Below are 17,063 nucleotides of genomic sequence, written 5' to 3'. Positions count from 1 at the left end.
CACCCAGCCATCTCATCCTCTGTTGTCCCCTTCTCCTCCTGCTCCCAATCCCTCCCAGCATCAGAGTCTTTTCCAATGAGTCAACTCTTCGCATGAGGTGGCCAAAGTAGTGGAGTTTCAGCTTGAGCATCATTCCTTCCAAAGAAATCCCAGGGCTGATCTCCTTCAGAACGGACTGGTTGAATCTCCTTGCAGTCCAAGGGACTCTCAAGAGTCTTCTCGAACACCACAGTTCAAAAGCATCAATTCTTCGGCGTTCAGCTTTCTTCACAGTCCAACTCTCACATCCATACATGACCATTGGGAAAACCATAGCCTTGACTAAACGGACCTTCATTGGCAAAGTAATGTCTCTGCTTTTGAATATGCTATCTAGGTTGGTCATAACTTTCCTTCCAAGGAGTAAGCGTCTTTTAATTTCATGGCTGCACTAGCAGGAGGAGCAGAGAATTACGAGGTAGCTCTGAAATACAGCAGCACGCTAAGAAACAAAACAGTAGGTATGGGCACATGAAAAGACAAACGCTGTAAGTATAATATCTCCAGCACTATGCAGAGAAGATGGTCTTGGGTCTCTGAAGAGTCTTCAAGTAGCAAGGCTGGACACAGCAGAGTTGAGAGTTTAGTCATTAAGATAATCCGGCCTGCTGCTTCTTGTTGGTTTCTGTGCTCATCAAACAATCTTCTAATGCTAATTTGGCTTCTCCAATAAATTTGTCTTCAAACAGTAAACACTGCTAGACAATGACTGCCTCACCTGTAGCTCTGGCAGCTCCCCTATCTGTGTGCCAATGAACATCTGGAGCCCATGAGTCCAAGGGGACAAACGCTGGGCTGTAAGTGTACATTGCTCTGTTGCTCATCTGGCACCCTGACAGACAGACCAACAAACAATTCTTCCTTATCCTGACCTGAGGGAGGGAAATCTGTAAAGATGTGTTATCAAGTCTTCATATCTCCCAATTTCTATTTACTAAAATGTAAACAGCTCTGGAACATTCATGAATGTGAACATGCCATTCTGGGAGAAAGGGCGTAGACTAAAAACCACCTTGTATAAAAAGTGTTCAGACTTTTGAGATATGATTCTAAAAGTAATAAAAGATCTAAAATTCAATGCTGGTTGAAATATATGTCAAATTAATAATCTAAAATTAATATGAATTAATGTGACATGATGACCTGTCATCGTGGTCAGAGAAATTAATATAGATTCCTCAGATCCAAAGGGATATGTGCTACTGTAGTCACAGTGAAAGCAAAAGAAGCCAGAGTGGTCCAAGCAATTGTGTGGTTAATTATTTTTGTGGGCAAAAGGAAACAAGGAGATAAAACCCAGAAGACAAATAGGGGAAGAAACAAAAAAAGAATTCACGGTTCTCAGAAAAAGAGAAAAAACTTTACTATGTCCCTGTCCCCAGTTATTTCTGAAGTCTTTCTCCTGGCCCACAAGCTGTTGCGCATCCCATGACGCAGGCGAAACGAGCACCAGGGACAGCAGTACCGTTGCCAACATCTACTGGAGCACAGTGGCGCTTTTAGGGGCCCTTTTGTGAGGACAATACCCCTCTCTCCTCTCCTAAACAATGAGCACTTAAAAAATAAAAATACTCTCCTGTAGAAGAAGTTTGTCTTATCTTCCAACTCAGCTACAGAGCTGTTACAATGCAGTGGTGAAGACACATAACAGAAAGAGTTTTAGCCTCAGACAAATAATGAGGCTTGTGTAAACTACAACGTTAAAGAAAATCACGATCTTTGTCCCCTTACTTCACCCAAAGCAGCCGAGCCAATTCCAGATACGCTTAGAAACAAGTGTAGTGTCCAGTCCTTTGTCTCTGACCTGCTGTTTCTCCATGTTTTAGCAGCTGGATACTGAGTGGCCACAACAGCAAGATAGGAATGTTATCCTTTTACCTCAAAGTTCCCAACTTTCTGGCCAAAATACAAAGGTCTGGAAGGACAGTTTAATACATACACTGGCAATACTAATACTGCTTTCCAAATCTGCCAATCTGCATCAAAAACAATTACACATACACAGCCACAATTTGCCAACATTTACAGATCAGTGCTACCAGAAGAACCAAGGCGAAAATCAATGTCCATACTTCCTTCCCCTTAGAGACTAAGAAACTATGTTAGCATCCAAAAACTATTTTAGCCCCTGCAATGTGCAAAGTAAAACAAGACAAATGATAGTGAGAAAACAAGAGTGTTCCTTAAAAGGAAAAGAAAAGAAAACAAAACGAACAGAACAGGAAGTCAAATCTTAGTTTGGTCCTAAGTAATCCAACTGGACAGACATCCTAAAAGAAAATACATTCAAGCAATTAAAAATAGGTCAAAAGTGCCTTCCTAGCTTAGTAGATGGGTCAAGTTTTGCTATATCCTAGGAAAACTACCAAAAATGGATAACGGCGAAGATACCAGTGTACTTTCACATGAGCTTTGTCTTTTGTGAATCTACACATTTCTACATTATAGAAATTACACAATTATTTGCAGATTAACTTTCCCATCTATGGCTAAATCGCACCAAACGCATTCATCTCTGCAGCTGTACTATATACAACCCTCTGGTCTAGCCTTTAGTCTACAAAATCTATTTCAGGGCATAAAGAGAAGAACAGGGTCAACAGGAATTTCAGTTCAGTTCAGTTCAGTCGCGTCTGACTCTTTGCGACCCCATGAATCGCAGCACGCCAGGCCTCCCTGTCCATCACCAACTCCCAGAGGTCACTCAGACTCACGTCCATAGAGTCAGTGATGCCATCCAGCCATCTCATCCTCTGTCGTCCCCTTCTCCTCCTGCTCCCAATCCCTCCCAGCATCAGAGTCTTTTCCAATGAGTCAACTCTTCGCATGAGGCGGCCAAAGTACTGGAGTTTCAGCTTGAGCATCATTCCTTCCAAAGAAATCCCAGGGCTGATCTCCTTTAGAATGGACTGGTTGGATCTCCTTGCAGTCCAAGGGACTCTCAAGAGTCTTCTCCAACACAGCAAACATACAGGAGGATGTTCAAAGCTTTAATGTCTAACTGAGGATACTTTACAACATATATTTAGCACCAGACTATGGCAAATCCATCTGGAGCAAAACGTGCAGCAGACTAAAGAAATCATGGAAAGTGCTGTTCCTATGGATGGAAAGAATGTAAATGGGTAAGAATAAGAAAAGAATGGATAAGAATAAGAATGTAAATGTCAAGGATCTGTGCAAAAGTTTCATTAAAATGCTTCAACGCTGGCTAACAGCTAACCTGACTTCCTATCTCCAAGAGCTGGTAACTTTCAAACCTAAATGCAACCAGCTCCAAAAGCCATTATCTACAAATTTCATTCATGCCAACTCAGCTTCTAGGCTGGGTACCGGGGAGTGAAATCAGATTAACCTTCCTTAACCATTCTAACATAAGGAAGCAGAAGCCATTCCAAATATGAGTTCTTAAGTAAGTTTTTCAGGAATTAACCAGGGATTCTTTCTTTCCCAATACCTAAAATAAATTTTTCTTTATTATCAAGTCTGTGATTTTTCTGTCTCCAAATCTATACTCCTAGAATACTCTGGGGGGTAGAGGGACTGGGCAATTAGAAAGGAGGGGAAGGTGTTACAAATTTCATTATCACCACATAATCACAACTACTTAGAAACCTGCTCAATCACACAAAATGATCCAAGTACAGCAATTTTCAAAGTGTGTTCTGAGCACTCCCCTGTTGTTGTTCAGTCACTCAGTCATGTCCGATTCTTTGCGACCCCACGGACTGCAGCACGCCAGGCTTCCCTGTCCCTCACCAACTCGGGGAGCTTGCTCAAACTCATGTCCATCCAGTCAGTGATGCCATCCAACCATCTCATCCTCTGTTGTCCCCTTCTCCTCCTGCCTTCAATCTTTCCCAGCATTAGCATCTTTTCCAATGAGTCAGTTCTTCACATCAACTGGCCAAAGTATTGGAGCTTCAGCTTCAGCATCAGTCCTTCTAATGAATATTCAGGGTTGATTTCTTTTAGGATTGACTGGTTTGATCTCCTTGCCATCCAAGGGACTCTCAAGAGTCTTCTCCAACACCACAGCTCAAACGCATCAATTCTTCAGCGTTCAGTCTTCATGATCCAACATCCATACATCACTACTGGCAAAACCACAGCTTCAACCAGATGGACCGTAAGCATCGAAGTAATGTCTCTGTTTTTTTCTGAGAACTCCGATCCCTCCCCCCATTTTTTTTGAGTGGGGTGGGGCACAAGCACAAACCGCTTTCATAATACATATTAAGATACTATTTGCTTTTTCACTGTCATGCTCTCACGAGAGGAGTTTTCCACAAGCTACAAAAGGTGTGATATAACAAATAAAACAATGCCACCATTCTCAATTTTCTTTTTAAAAGGTGTTATTATTACACTTATATGACATATCTAGAGTTGTCAAATTCAGACAAAGTAAAACGGTGGTTCCTGGGATGGGAGAATACGGAGTTAAGTGTTTAATGGGTTGAGTTTCATCTGGAGAAGATGAAAAAGATCTGAAATGCTGGTGATGACTGTGCAACAAAGCGAATGTACTTAATGCCACAGATGGCATGCTTAAAATGGTAAATCTGACATCTGGTTTAAGTGAAGTATAAGTGAAGTTGCTCAGTTGTGTCCAACTCTTTGAGACCCCATGGACTGTAACCTGCCAGGCTCCTCTGCCCATAGATTTTCCAGGCAAGAGTACTGGAGTGGGTTGCCATTTCCTTCCCCAGGGGATCTTCCTGATCCAGGGATTGAACCCAGGTCTCCCGCATTGCAAGCACACTCTTTACTGTCTGAGGCACAAGGGAAGTGACATCAGGTATATTTTACCACAATTAAAAAAAAAAAATACAAGTAATGTTAATTTCTAATGTGTTTATTATTCTAAAATGGGTTACAAAATCTTCAGTTTAAAATTTTAATAATGTAAATATCTACAGGTATAATCTATACAAACAAAAAGTTTTAGATTCCACAATTTTTTGTTGTTGCTGTTCCACAATATTTTAAAGTTTGTGCAAAGGGGTCTTAAGACCAAGAAGTTTGAGAACCACCACGCCAGAGTATAGTCAATTATGTAAGTCTTCCATTGCATTCTTTACCTCCATTAATCTACTTAGCACTTAAATAAAAGCAAAAGCAATGGTGCAGAGTCTATCAGTCCAGTCTTCTAAGTGGACAGCAATACCTTTCCATAAGTTCTCCTATCTTGAGGTCAACAAGACATGGGCTTCACTGTTTTGGGTTTTTTTTTCTTTTTTGGCAGTAAAGGCATTCAACCACAGCAATGTAGAATTATACTGCTAACATGGCAACAGTGAGCACCTACTTACCCATTACCCATATCTTACCAATTAACCTTTGACCAAATTGCTTTATCATATATCTATACAATTCTACTTGTTTTTGTGTAAACTGAAGGTATCAGTACGTGACTGTCACTAGCCAATGTTTATTTTCTTTTGAAGTAAAAATTTATATACAACAAAATGTACAAACATTAAGCACATTCTTGCCAAGTTTCCACAAACACATATACATGTGTCATTCAAATCTGTATCAGCACAAAGACCGTTACAATCACCAAAGAAAGTTCCTCCATCCCCTGAGGTCCCCACTCTTCTGATTTTTCACCTAGAGACTACTTGTGCTTGTTCTAGAATTTCATGTAACTAGAATGACATTATGTACTTCTTCACTTAGCATGTTTTTGAAATTCATCTATATTACAGTATGTATCAATAGTCCATTCCTTTTTACTGCTGAGTAGTACTCTATGAATATACCACAGTTAATTCATTTTCCTAATAATGGACTGTTTTCAGTTTCCTGGTTTTAAAACAAAGCTACTATGGTCATTCTTGTACAGGGCTTTTTCTCTAATGTAAAAACTTAAGAGTGGAAAATTTCTAGGGGAAAAAAAACCTTTAAATCATGGAAAATCTCAAACATATACAAGAAGAGAGAACAGCATGATGAGTTCTCATTAAAGCCAGCTACTATTATATTAATTCACACACACACCTGTTTCACCTTAACCCCTTCATACTATTTTGAAGTTGTAGATACCATCATTGTGTCTTTAAATACTTCAACATGTAAACAACATTTATAATCTGGTCCAATTATTTATTATGAAATAATCAAGAAACCTTCATTTGATTTACCCATGGATTAAGTGTTTAATTATTAAAGTAGAAATGAACTATAATTTTTCTTCTTTTCACATCTTTCAAATGATGTTTCTCTACCATCCCTCCTTGATACCTAGAAAGTCAATGGTACAAAGAAACCTGCTGTTACTCTGAAAGAACTAGTGCTAAACACAAAATCTGGTATTGATAAATATCATAAAGAAATAAACATCAATATGATCAAGCAGATTTCCCAATTGTCAAGCACTCTGAATTACCTAATCTCATGACATGGTTATCATTTTATAAGTGAAACTGGTGTTGTTCAGTCGCTAAGTAATGTTCCACTCTTTGTGACCCCATGAACTGGCTTCCCTGTCCTTCACTATCTTCCTAAGTTAGATCAAACTCATGTCCATTGAGTCAGTGATCCCATCCAACCATCTCATCCTCTGTCACCTCCCTTCTCCTCCTGTCCTCAATCTGTCTCAGCATCAGTGTCTTTTCCAAAGAGTCAACTCTTTGCATTAAGTGGCCAAAGTACAGGAGCTTCAGCATCAGTCCTTACAATGAATATTCAGGGTTGATTTCTTTACAATTAGTGGGTTTGATCTCCTTTGTTGTCCAAGGGACTCTTAAGAGTCTTCTCCAGCATCACAATTCAAAAGCATGAATTCTTTGGCCCTCAACATTCTTTATGGTCCAACTCTCACAGTCATACAAAATACTGGGAAAATCATAGCTTTGACTAGATGGACATTTGTCGGCAAACTGATGTCTCTGCTTTTTAATATGCTGGTCTAAGTTTATCATAGCAAGTGACACCGTGTATGAGAATTCAAAAAAAGTCTGATAACTAGCCCTTTGTGAGAACAAAGGTAGTCCTCATTACATTCTTAGGAGGTGAACAAGGAGGTAAAATTTCAACCCTTTCAGTAACTAGATTTTTGTTAACCTCAAACAACTATCTGTGCTGGAGAGGGTAATGGGAAATGGCGATTCTCAACAACAGCTGATGACAGTATAAACACACATAATTTTTTCCGAGGGCTATCTGGGAAAAAGCTGGAAATTTCATTTCCAAAAACTTAACTAAGTAAACTCTTGCATAAAGCATGCAACAAGGATGTTCTTCTCAGTGTTGTTTGTAACAGAGAAAAATTGTTTACAATCTAAATGTTCAATAGGGCATTAGTATAATTATATAACATCCAAATAAACACACTACAGGGTTTACATCTAGAAACACGTATGCCAAACTATTAATGGCAGTTATGAAAGGGAGGGAAATACTTGCCACTCATCAGTTCTAACTTCCACTTTCTAAATAGGTTTCACTATAATTTCAGTTGGATCCTTTTTCTCTGTGCCAAGGTTGGTTTTTTGGGGTTTTTTTTGTTGTTGTTGGTTTTTTTTTTTTTTTTTTCTTTAAAAAAAAAAAAAAAAAAAAAGCTCAAGGCCTTAGAGGTAATCCTAAGGTGGAAATTCGAAAATACAGGGTCCCCTGAGTAACTGCCAGAAAGGTGAATTGTAGAGTTAAACAGCATACAGAGTGACAAAGAAATAAAAAATAACTGAGATCTTAGACAAAGGATTCTGACAAGATGCCAATATATTAGTAAGAACCTAAAGGACAGGTGTCATACAATTCAATACAACTTAACACTGCTTGTTTTATTTATGACCTAACCCAGAGTTCCTCAACCTTGGCATGCTATCATTCGGGTTGGGTAATTCTCTGTGGCAGGGGACTGATTCTCCTATGCGTTAAGTGATGATCAGCAGCATTTAGGCTTCTATTTACAGTATGTTAGTAGCACCTCCTCACTCCCACCTCAGTCTTGACAACCAAAAAACCTCCCTCCCACCCTAGTCTTGACAACCAAAAACACTATCTCCACAACTTGCCAAATGTCCCCTGGTGGGTAAATTCACCTGACTGAGAACCACTGATCAAGCCTTATATATCCATATATACAATATTTCACTCCATTTCACTCTTCAGAAAGAACTCTTTAGCTTCAAGGAGTTTACATTTTAACAGCAAAAAAAATGCAAAAGTTTTAAAATGTTATTGCATTTTATTGAGGAGGGCATCAAAATTAAAGATCAGGTGAGTTTTGTTCACGACAGATCTACCCTCCCTCCCTCCTCTAACTTACATTTATCAAACTGTACAAATTCCTCAAAACACTGATCTTTTAGTCAGTTACTATGTTATTTAGAGCTAAATGTGTTTCACACAATTTCATCTGGAGTCACACCACCTGGATTCCTTGCTCTTCCAAACTCAGTTTTGTGACATCAACCAAGTTACTTAACTTCCTCACGTCCCTGTTTTCTTAACACAGTGTGTATATCAAGTTCTTAAAGCAGTACTTGGCATATAGTAAAAGCCCAGTAAATGTCAGCTATTACCTACTATCTTAACTACAAGCCTATAAAGACAAGCATCATCTTCACCAATTCACAGATAAAGAAACAGGCTGAAAGAAACTTGCCTAGAATCGCAAAATTATAAGGTTACAGAGCAGTGATCCTAAAATAGTCGGTCTTGACTCTAGAGCCCATGATTTTTCAGTCATGTCAGTAAGCTTACGTTGAGACTAACTATCAAGAACATACTGGTTTCTTACTTCAAAATAATAACTAGTACTAGACACATTTTCTATAAGACACTCATTTAGAACACAACTGAATTCAAATGTATTATGGAATTAAGGTAATAGGATTTACACACCAACAGAAACAACTTTCAGTTTCTATATATTTTAAGATCAGTCTTATGGACTCTGTGGGAGAGGGAGAGGGTGGGGAGATTTGGGAGAATGGCATTGAAACATGTATAATATCATGTATGAAACGAGTCGCCAGTCCAGGTTCAATGCGCGATGCTGGATGCTTGGGGCTGGTGCACTGGGACGGCCCAGAGGGAGGGTATGTGGAGGGAGGAGGGAGGGGGGTTCAGGATGCGGAACACCAGGTATGCCTGTGGCAGATTCATTTCGATGTTTGGCAAAACTAATACAATATTGTAAAGTTTAAAAATAAAATTAAATTAAAAAAAAAAAAAGAACACAGACCTTAACTCCTGAAATTGTTTAAACATTATACTGAAGCAATCTACTGAAATCAGTCTAATAAAAGACCATCAATACAGAAGGACAACACGGGGTTGTGAGACAGAGGTTACCTTGTATACTGCATTTGCTGAAGTGTCCTGTTCTTACTCCAAAGTAATAGAGTAAGAGTTTGTAAGAACTCCAAAGTTCTTACAAAGTCATGGACTTTGTACATGATGTTTGTTCCCAAGTCCGAGAAGGGCTCTGTATACTCCTTTGGTTTCTTCAATTTGCCCTTACCTCACACTCAAGTTCTTAATGACTCGTGAACACCTTACTCAATTTGTTAACCACTGCCTTGCTGTCATACAACTTATTAATCTTTTTTACTTAAACTTTACCATTTCCAACATTTAATAGGATCACCCATGACTTTTTCATCACCTCTTCCTAAAGGCATTTCACTGCAATTGTCAGCTTTTCAACACTTTTTTTGGGGGGGACTGTATATATTGAATGTGTTAATTACTGCTTACAGCAAAGCGACTTATAGATATACACATACATTCTTTTTCCATGTCCTTTTCCATTATGGTTTGTCACAGAATATTGAATATAGTTCCCTGTGCTATACAAAGTTGTTTTTAACATTTCTTTAACAACTAACGACATGTTCTTCAACCTGGACTATAAAAACTACTCACATTAGAGTTGGAAGTCAGAGCATAGGTGGAATGACTGGGAGCATATAACTTTAATAGTCCGAGAATACCAGAATTGGAAGAAACAGAAATTTTAGCCCAACTCTCTGGTTTCACAAATGACAAAGACAGATAACTTGGTGACAGCTTCCTCTCTAACTTCTCTTAGATTCTACAAAGAACTTGGCCTTGACCATTTGGGTCCCGTTATTTCGTTTGCTCTTTAGATTACTTGCATTTCAACATTTTTTACTGCCTCCACAATTCAATATTCTCTCTCAATACAGTGATTATCAAAAAGGTTGAGAGTTGTCCACCATGTTCATTTTGAGTTAATAGTCCAAATAATTCCACCCAAAACTTACTCTATCAAAGAGAAAGACAAGACTGAAAATATCTTATGACCAAAATCCTGCCTATCTTCTATGTTACTCTTTTACTACTAGCCTCCTATAACACATCAGTGTCATCTACTTCCTCCACACCAAATTCTTCTTCCTGTTTACCAGAGGGGGGCAAAAAGAAAACCTAATCTTAGCACTCATGTTCAGCAATTTTAGATTTCATTTTTCTTTCCCCATTATTTAGATAGATTCCTTATTAAATCACTAATTTACCAATCTTCAGACTTGTTCACTAACCAACCCCTTTCTTATCTATCAGTTCAGATTACAAACTGGTAATTAGCACCCAAACTATGAACTAGATGCTGCCACCTACACATCATTCAAAAATCCACTATCAAATATGGAATATTCCCTCTGACATTCTCTTACATAGTTCCTACCCTCTTACAGGCTTTTCTACTACAATAGCTCTACACATACCCTGCTCTTCACACAAACCCTTTTCCATGAATAAGGCTGATCCTGTATATTCCTTCTGTCTGTTCTGCCTGAAATATTGACACTCCCATTCCCATCCTCCTCCTCGATGCTCATTCCAAAAGCCACTCCTTGAAAAGCCTTTCCTGAGGTTTCTTCTTCCTTCAAACGACAGAGCATTTTGTTCAGAACTGTCTGCTGGGAATTACATATTTACATTTGAGTACTTTCACATACACTCCTTTTTATAAATTACTGGAGGGCAAAATCTCCGGTTCTCAGCTTTGTTCTTCCCCTGCTGCTTAGCACAGTGCCCTGTACATGCTAACCTCTCAAACACAGCCAACTTGAAGATGGGCTTTCTCAGGATTTTTTGGTAAGTTGGCCAATAAGTCACAATTGGTTTCTTAAGCCATTTTACTAATAAAAATGTTTTATTTATACCCTGGCATCTGAACTCTTTCACTTAGTTTAAAAAACCGAAACAAAAAACCTGTCCTAATTTCAGGGGATCTGGCCTATTGAAACGATCTTCTTGGTCTCTCTTTGAAGTCACTTATCAACTAAGCAAACTCGCCTTTACTTAAGCCATCATAAAAACTAAAATTTATAGGAGCCAGAAAATAAAACAAGTATTCCCGGTTTATTTGCTAGAGAACAGGAAAAATTCTGTGGTCATTCTGAATTGCTGCAGGGTAAGTAACAAACTCCAAAGAAGTAACAGCACAGAACAAGAGACTAAAATATGATGTGAGAGCGCCCCAAAGTAACACCTGTACAGAAATGCTTCTTGTTAACAGAGGGAGTTCTTACAGTCTTCCTTGATGACACGGTGGATGTTGCCAACAACTGCTACCACATGCTACTGAAGTCTCCAATCACTTTTATTTCTAAGTTGGCAAATTTTTTTAATGTAAGCAATTCAGTTTAAAAATCCTACATGCCTCTTCTACACTAGGCAGGGAGTGGAAGACAGAGATGAACTTATGACTTTCATAAAACAAAAAATCTCAGTATGGTTTTCTCCACTTTGTACACACTCTCAGCATTGCTTCCTTTCCCCCTTTACCAGCTATCTTCATCAGCCCAATTTTGTTCAGATCACCTATTATTTGTACTGGAAAAGGAGGTGAAAGAAAAAAAATCCTGCCCCATGAATTTGATGGAGCAAGGAAAAAAAGGTTGGGAGAGCAAGAGGTTATTATCCCCTCTTGTCCCTCTTGAAAAATCACCAATCTACAAGATGTGTCTTTCATAAGCCCATCTAAAACATGTGTAACAGTCACATCAAAAATTAGTAGCCCTCTTGTAAAAGTGGCACTGAAAACAGGTAACGACATCAGGTATTTCGTATTTTATTAGCAGACCCTTAAAAACATTCCGGATACAATGCTGGTACTGAAATTTTAAAATCTTACCTTACTAATCAAAAGATCCATACAATGACAAAGCTAAAATGTTCTTTCTCAGTAATAAGCGTGAATCATAGCAGTCACCCGGCTCCACCCAAAAGCCACCCTAGCTAGGACCGGACAGTTCAAAACCTGGACAGCTTTCCCTGCTTACTCTACGCCAGATAGGAATTCATTTCAACACCTCAGGGTTTAAGTGTGGCTATGTAGCAGCAAGGAAACGTTATCCCGTACTGAAATTAACCAGGATACTTCATTCTTTTTATTTAGCTGTGCCTTTTCCACATTTAAGAAACTTTCCCCCTTCCCCATTTTTGAGGAAAAAGCTCAACAGCTACTCTACTTGAAAAATGAACAATCTATTCAGATTTTCGAAGTAAATTTGCATTATTCCTAGGTTTGGGAGGAGAACCGACTTCACACTGTCACTATCCAAAAGGTCCCGCACTTTCTTTCAACGGAAGCCTGAGCCTATGAATTGATTAAATACATGTGAAGAACGGTTCCCAGATAGCCTCTATAAGCTGAGGAACGAGTTTCAGTCTGGTACCAATCTACTCGCACGTTTCAAAGTTACTTGGTGTGGAGCAACCCACTATCTAGGAAAGATCTACTTACCACTGGGGAGGAAGAAAAAAAAACCAAAAAGCTTCTTGATCTCAAGAACTGAAATGCACCAACCCACTATCTAGGAAAAGATCTACTTACCACTGCTGGGGGCGGGGAGCTTCTTGATCTTAAAAACTGAAATGCAACAACCCACTATCTAGGAAAAGATCTACTTACCACTGAGGACGGAGAGGTGGGGGAGGAAAAAAAGCTTCTTGATCTCAAGAACTAAAGTGACACATCAAAGAGGCCAAAGCTAACCACCTCAAACACAGCGGCAGACCATCAGGCAAGCCCCGACCCCCATTCCGTTGCCATGAAAGTCCCAGGGAGGGCCTCACACAAAGCTGGAGGGAAGGAGGGGAGGCCGCCGCCCCCCATGCCCCCAACTTCTCCCTGCACCCGGAGAAGGTCCGCGGGACTCACCAGGACCGTGGTGCAGATGGACCTCAGCTCGGACTCCACTTTCTCCCGGTAGTCCTTAATCAGCTGCAACTTCTTGTCCGAGGTGTCGGTCTTCTGCTCGATGCTGGAGATGACCCTCCAGGCGGACCGGCGGCCCCCGACCACGTTCTTGTAGGCCACCGACAGCAGGTTGCGCTCTTCGTTGGACAGCTCGGCGCCCTGCTCCGTCACGGCCTTCATGCAGGTGGCCATGTCGTCGTAGCGCTCGGCCTGCTCGGCCAGCTTGGCCTTCTGGATCAGCTCCGTCTTCTCCATGGGGGCCGAGGGAGCGGACAGCGAGGTCGAGCGCGGACCCGGGGGGCTGGCGCGGGGTGGGGGGGCGCGGCGAGGAGGCCTGAGGGCGGGCGCCGGGGTGGGGGGGGGGGGGGGGGGCGGCAGGAGGGCGGGGGCGGCGCCGTCAGACAATGCGCCCCGCCGCCCGGCCGCCCCTTTTGTCCATCCCCGCGCGCGCGGCCCAGTTGAATTTCCCTCCCCCCGCCCACGCTCCCCACACCGCGGGGCGCCCCAGAGGGTCTGGGGGGTCGGGGGGACGCCCGCCGAGCCGGGCTGCGCGGCCTGAGGTAGAAGCTGATGTGAGGTGAGGCGGGGGTGACGAGGAAGGGCCGCTCCCGCGCCCGCCTGGGGCCCAAGATGGAAGCGGCCGTTGGCCCGCACCTTCCCGCCGGAGCCTGTCCCTGAGAGCGGGCGTTGAGACCCGCCGCTCTCCCTCCCGCCCCCCCGACCCCACCCCGGGGAAGGCCTCCCGCCGGACTCGCAGGCCCCGCCAGACCCCCGAGGAGGGATTTCCCCGTCCCCCCAACCCGGCCCCGCGCCCCGGGGCGACCCCGGCGCTCACCTTCACGTCTCCGCGGCCGCGGCGCGAGTCCCACCTCTTGGATCCCTCTTCTGGCTTTAGCCGAGGACCCTCCCGTCTCAGCCTACCTCGGAGCCGAGAGGCGGGGCCGCCGCGCGGCCCGGCCCCTCGCGGCCGCCCACCCCCGCCAATGGCGCGCCGAGATGTCCCCGAGAGTTCCGCCTCCCTCCCCGCCTCTGGCCAATGAAGACTGAGCGCGCGGAAACGGGGGCGGAGGAGAAGGGGGCGGGGCGGTAGGGGGGAAGGGGAGGCTAGGAGGGTGGGTCGGCTTGGGCAAGTTCGGTTGGCCGGCAGGCTGCGGCTTCGGCCACGGGGTTTCCTCCAATTAGATCCAGGGTAAAAGGACGTCACTGTTACCATGGCAATGCTGTTACCAACGCCCCTCATCCTCCCAGCCACCCCCGGCACTCGTGGGCGCGGCACGGGAGCGGGAGGCTCGCACGACCTCTTCTGCGGTGGCCGGGTTCTCTTGCTGCTGCGGCGTTGCAGACGGTTCACTGCATCTTGTTGGCTCCCCATGCAGCTGCGGCTCTCGTCGGCCCGGGTGAGGTCGGACCTGGGAGGGTAATACCATTGGCTGTTTTGTTACCCAAACTCCTGTCTTTCCTCCACCTTCCTATTCGTGACAAAGGTTTGGAGCTCGAGACACTGAACACAGCCTTTAATGACGTTGCGATGGGGACCGTGAATTAGAAATAATCCCATCCCCATTAAAGAGGAATTAGTTCCTGGAGAAAGTGGCATAAGCTTGGGTTTTACACGATACGTTCTTTTTCAGACCGGCACCTAAAACCTGAAATTCCCTTGGAAAATTACCCCCCTCCTCCAAAAAAGTCCAGGCAGTGCCAGATATTATGATTTTCTTTCAAGTGGGAAATAACCTTAGGGATAATTGGAAGAAAAACATACATTTAATCCTGCCTCCCCCCGCCAAAGCAACTGTTTTTGTATTTCTTTCCAGACTTTCCAGGTCACGCGTTTAAATACTTATTTTTCACATCACTGCTGTCTTACATGTACATGCTTTTTATCTTCTAGTACTATTTTTGAGAGGACAATCGAAAAGCTAAACTTCTCTCCCTAGATGTTGACTGCTGACTTTCCCTTGTGAACACCCCTCTGAAATGAGAGCGATCGCCTCAGATGGCTTCTATTCAGGGTCATCACCAGCCCTTTCCCTTCCCTTTAAAGTGGGCGCTCCCCTCCTGCCACTCCCTTCTCTCCGGAATGTTCCCAGTACCAGACTCCAAATAAGGTGGCTGTCCTGGGTGTCTGGAAAGTGGTCTTTGTGCCATCTGGGCTCACACGGCCGTGATTCCAGTTCCAGCACATCCAAGGAAAAACAGATCATTGAGAGCAAAGAATGCCACAGCCAAGAAAGAATTTCACATTCTAAGTGGAGGTCTTAGAAGCAGATCTGGAGACTCTCTAGAATGGAAGATCTGAGCACTGACAGATAGCAGGAGAAGGTGCGAATTTTCCAGAAATCTAAACTCCCTCCCAGCTGCCCCTCCCTATCCTGACTTGTAAAGGTTGCTTTGTGCTTTGACAGACAGGAGAGGGCTGGGCTGGAAAGGGCTTGAGTCTTAGTGCAGAAATGCCTTACTATGTTGCAGGGTTCTAATGGAGGGCCCTGCTGTTATTTCTGGAATCCCTGGGGCCAGGCTGTAGACACACGAGTGTTTATGGCCATGTGGGCTGGGGTGGAGCCGGACACCAAGAAATCCCCATGGAAAGAATTTGCATGTGCAAGGGCAGATAAAATGCTTTCTGTATGACCAGTGCATTTCGAGCTTACTGGAATTAGAGACAGTTCAGGCGAGAGGAGAGACAGCCCAGCAGAGGTGAGTGGGGGATGGAGACCCCGAACAGGATGGTCAGGGGATAGAACCTCTGGTAGGGAGGGAGGGTAAGGGCAAGAACACTAATTCTTTATCAGAAAGCCTGGACTGTACTGCCATCTCCCGAGGTGACCTTGGGCAAGGTTTACTTCTCTCTGTAACTCAGTCTCTATAATTTCTGCTTTCATCCAATCAGATATTTATCGAACACCAACTCATATAGTTACAGTCACCTGAACTCATGGATAAGAACTGCTTGGAAGCAATGGCACACTATAAAATTATATTTCATCAGGGACCAGAGGGGTAGGTTAAATCTAAAGTCCTCTGCCCCTGAAAGAACTCAGAAAAAATTAAAGCTCTGGGGACTTGAAGCCCCTGGACACATAAAGAGCTAACACTTATTGAGTGATCACATGTGTCAAACACCGTTTTAAGTCTTTTGCAAGTCTTAACGCATTTAATCTGCTTAAAGCCACTATGAAGTAGGTAGTACAGTAAGTCCCCTGCCTACAAACCTTCAAGTTTCAAACTTGCAAAGATGTGAATGTGCCTTTGACAAAGGTCAGGTGTGAGTGACACTGCAGCTTGTCTGCCATCTCATATTGACGATCCTTCAAGTCTGCCACCTCCCTCCTCCAGTCAGTAACTCTTCTTGGCTGTTCCCACGATGCCAGCCCTTGTATGCCAGCTGTTGTACTGTACTAATGTACTTTTCAAGGGACTGTCCTGAAAGATTAAACATGTTTTATTATTTGTGTTTGATTTGTATGTATTATTTGCGTGAAAAGTATTAAAACCCATTACAATACAGTACTATACAGCCGATTGAGTTCGTTGGGTAATTGGGCTAACTTTGTTGGATTTATGAACAAATTGGACTTACAAATGCACTCTTAGAACAGAACTCATTCATATGCAGGGGACTTACTCTACTCTTATGATCACCTTCTCCGTTTCACAGATAAGGAAACTGAGGCACGATGCTTGGATTGAGCATAGAGTGGAAGAGCTAGCAATGGCAGAGCCTGGATGGATGTACCCCTGTGTGCACTGCCTGGTGACCAAAGCCCGTCCCTGTAATGGCTCTGCCAGCCCTCTGCTCACCACTGTAGGGATGCTAGGAAAGACCACACTAGTC

At 42.9% G+C, this 17,063-nt stretch overlaps 1 protein-coding gene and 1 long non-coding RNA gene across 2 annotated transcripts in view; both read right to left on the bottom strand.

Annotated features, from left to right (window-relative positions):
* The window catches only part of YWHAQ (tyrosine 3-monooxygenase/tryptophan 5-monooxygenase activation protein theta), a 31,233-nt gene extending 17,030 nt beyond the window's left edge, over positions 1 to 14,203 (bottom strand). The window contains exons 1-2 of the mRNA XM_019970719.2: positions 14,064 to 14,203; positions 13,190 to 13,562 (exon numbers count right to left, since the gene is read on the bottom strand). Coding sequence (XP_019826278.2) covers positions 13,190 to 13,483 — 294 coding nt within the window. The 5' untranslated portion in view covers positions 13,484 to 13,562; positions 14,064 to 14,203. The remainder of the gene's footprint in view (positions 1 to 13,189; positions 13,563 to 14,063) is intronic.
* LOC139185832 (uncharacterized) lies at positions 7,589 to 13,183 on the bottom strand. Its single transcript, XR_011569408.1, has 2 exons — positions 8,024 to 13,183; positions 7,589 to 7,989 (listed from the first exon to the last, which is right to left on the bottom strand). It is a non-coding gene; the product is annotated as an uncharacterized lncRNA (long non-coding RNA).
* Positions 14,204 to 17,063: the final 2,860 nt, after the last annotated feature.

The sequence above is a fragment of the Bos indicus genome, chromosome 11, assembly GCF_029378745.1.
Source record: "Bos indicus isolate NIAB-ARS_2022 breed Sahiwal x Tharparkar chromosome 11, NIAB-ARS_B.indTharparkar_mat_pri_1.0, whole genome shotgun sequence".
Classification (NCBI taxonomy): domain Eukaryota; kingdom Metazoa; phylum Chordata; class Mammalia; order Artiodactyla; family Bovidae; genus Bos; species Bos indicus.
This window is presented reverse-complemented; position numbering and strand designations above follow the sequence as displayed.